The following is a 1,207-nucleotide window of genomic DNA, read 5'->3' on the forward strand; positions in this document are numbered from 1 at the left end:
ACGGAGGGGTTGAATTGGTGCCATGCAAAGAAAGGGCTGCGCGGGGCCCGGGCAAGGCGCCGGCAGCGAGAGCGGAGCAGAGCAGAGCCGTGGGGGCGGCCGGCCGGGAGGAGATGCTGTACGCGTGGCAGTGTTTATATGAGAGATCAAAACAGAGCCAAGCCCATCCAGGGAAAAATGGCGACTCCCGGGATGGGGGAGCCGAGCCGCGGGGTTGGCTGCTGGCGGGATGGATGGGACACGGCACGGGCATTGCGGGATGCGCTGCGGCGGTTACCTGTTATTCGGGGACTTTCTGGCCATGGAGCCTGCCTTTGTTTTCTTTCTGGAATAGTCACTATCGAAGGGTAACACTGATGCATAGCCATGTTCTGCTTCTAGGGACAAAGTCAGCATTAGTGGCAATATATTTTTTCCATGCATTTTTTTCCTCCTTTGCAGGAACGCTAGGGGTAAAGAACAGAATTTGTTTGCGGTTGATTTGTTGGGATTTCATTCTGGCATCTCTAAAAGCAGCGACACGCAACACAGACACACACCGATCACACACACACACAACACACACACACACCACACAAAAGCGCACCACCACCCCAAGTGCCACCGCCGGAGGATGCCCCCCCATCCACGGGTGAAAACCAGAAAAAATAAAAGTGATATATATGTGAAAAATAAACTAAAAATAAGGAATAGAGCGGAAAGGCAAGCGCCGTGCCCGGCCGTGGGCAGGTGGTGCGCGGGGCCCGGCCCGGCCGCGATCGCCTCACAACAAAGGGAGAGCGGCTCGCGGCGCTCAGTACCTCGGTCTCTTCTCTCCAAGTACTCGGCCGCCTCCAGGAGAATTAACAGAGAGTTCAACTCCATGGCTGCGTGTGAGAGGAGAGGAGAGGAGAGCCGAACCGAGCCGAGCCGACCTATGCCGAGCCGAGCCCCCCGCAGCCCGGCCACTCCGCTCCGCGCCGCGCCCCGCGCCGAGTTCACGCGCGGGGGACTTCCAAGTCCCCAGTTATAAGGCACCTCTCTCAACCTACATTTGACACACAGCCGACAGGCAGCGCTCGCGGCCAATAGGAAAACGGGGTTCGGTGAGGGGGCGGGACGAGGTGCTTCCACGGGGCCAACCGGCGGCCAGAGCCCCCCTCCTTTTTCCTCTGGCTGGGGCAGGGAATGTTGACAGATCCCCATCTCGCCTCCCATTGGCTGGCCA

At 59.0% G+C, this 1,207-nt stretch overlaps 1 protein-coding gene across 3 annotated transcripts in view; it reads right to left on the minus strand.

Annotated features, from left to right (window-relative positions):
* MXD4 (MAX dimerization protein 4) overlaps positions 1-961 on the minus strand; it is a 37,969-nt gene extending 37,008 nt beyond the window's left edge. Inside the window, exons 1-2 of one of the 3 annotated variants that reach the window (XM_042812010.1) lie at positions 801-961; positions 278-374 (exon numbers count right to left, since the gene is read on the minus strand). In XM_042812010.1, the coding sequence (XP_042667944.1) occupies positions 278-374; positions 801-864 (161 nt within the window). In that variant the 5' untranslated portion in view covers positions 865-961. Of the gene's footprint in view, positions 1-277; positions 447-800 lie in introns of all 3 variants that reach the window. The other 2 variants (XM_042812009.1, XM_042812008.1) reach the window with 2 other exon arrangements.
* Positions 962-1,207: the final 246 nt, after the last annotated feature.

The sequence above is a fragment of the Centrocercus urophasianus genome, unplaced genomic scaffold, assembly GCF_019232065.1.
Source record: "Centrocercus urophasianus isolate 14NV4802_14NV808 unplaced genomic scaffold, USGS_Curo_1.0 seq_13, whole genome shotgun sequence".
NCBI classification, from domain to species: domain Eukaryota; kingdom Metazoa; phylum Chordata; class Aves; order Galliformes; family Phasianidae; genus Centrocercus; species Centrocercus urophasianus.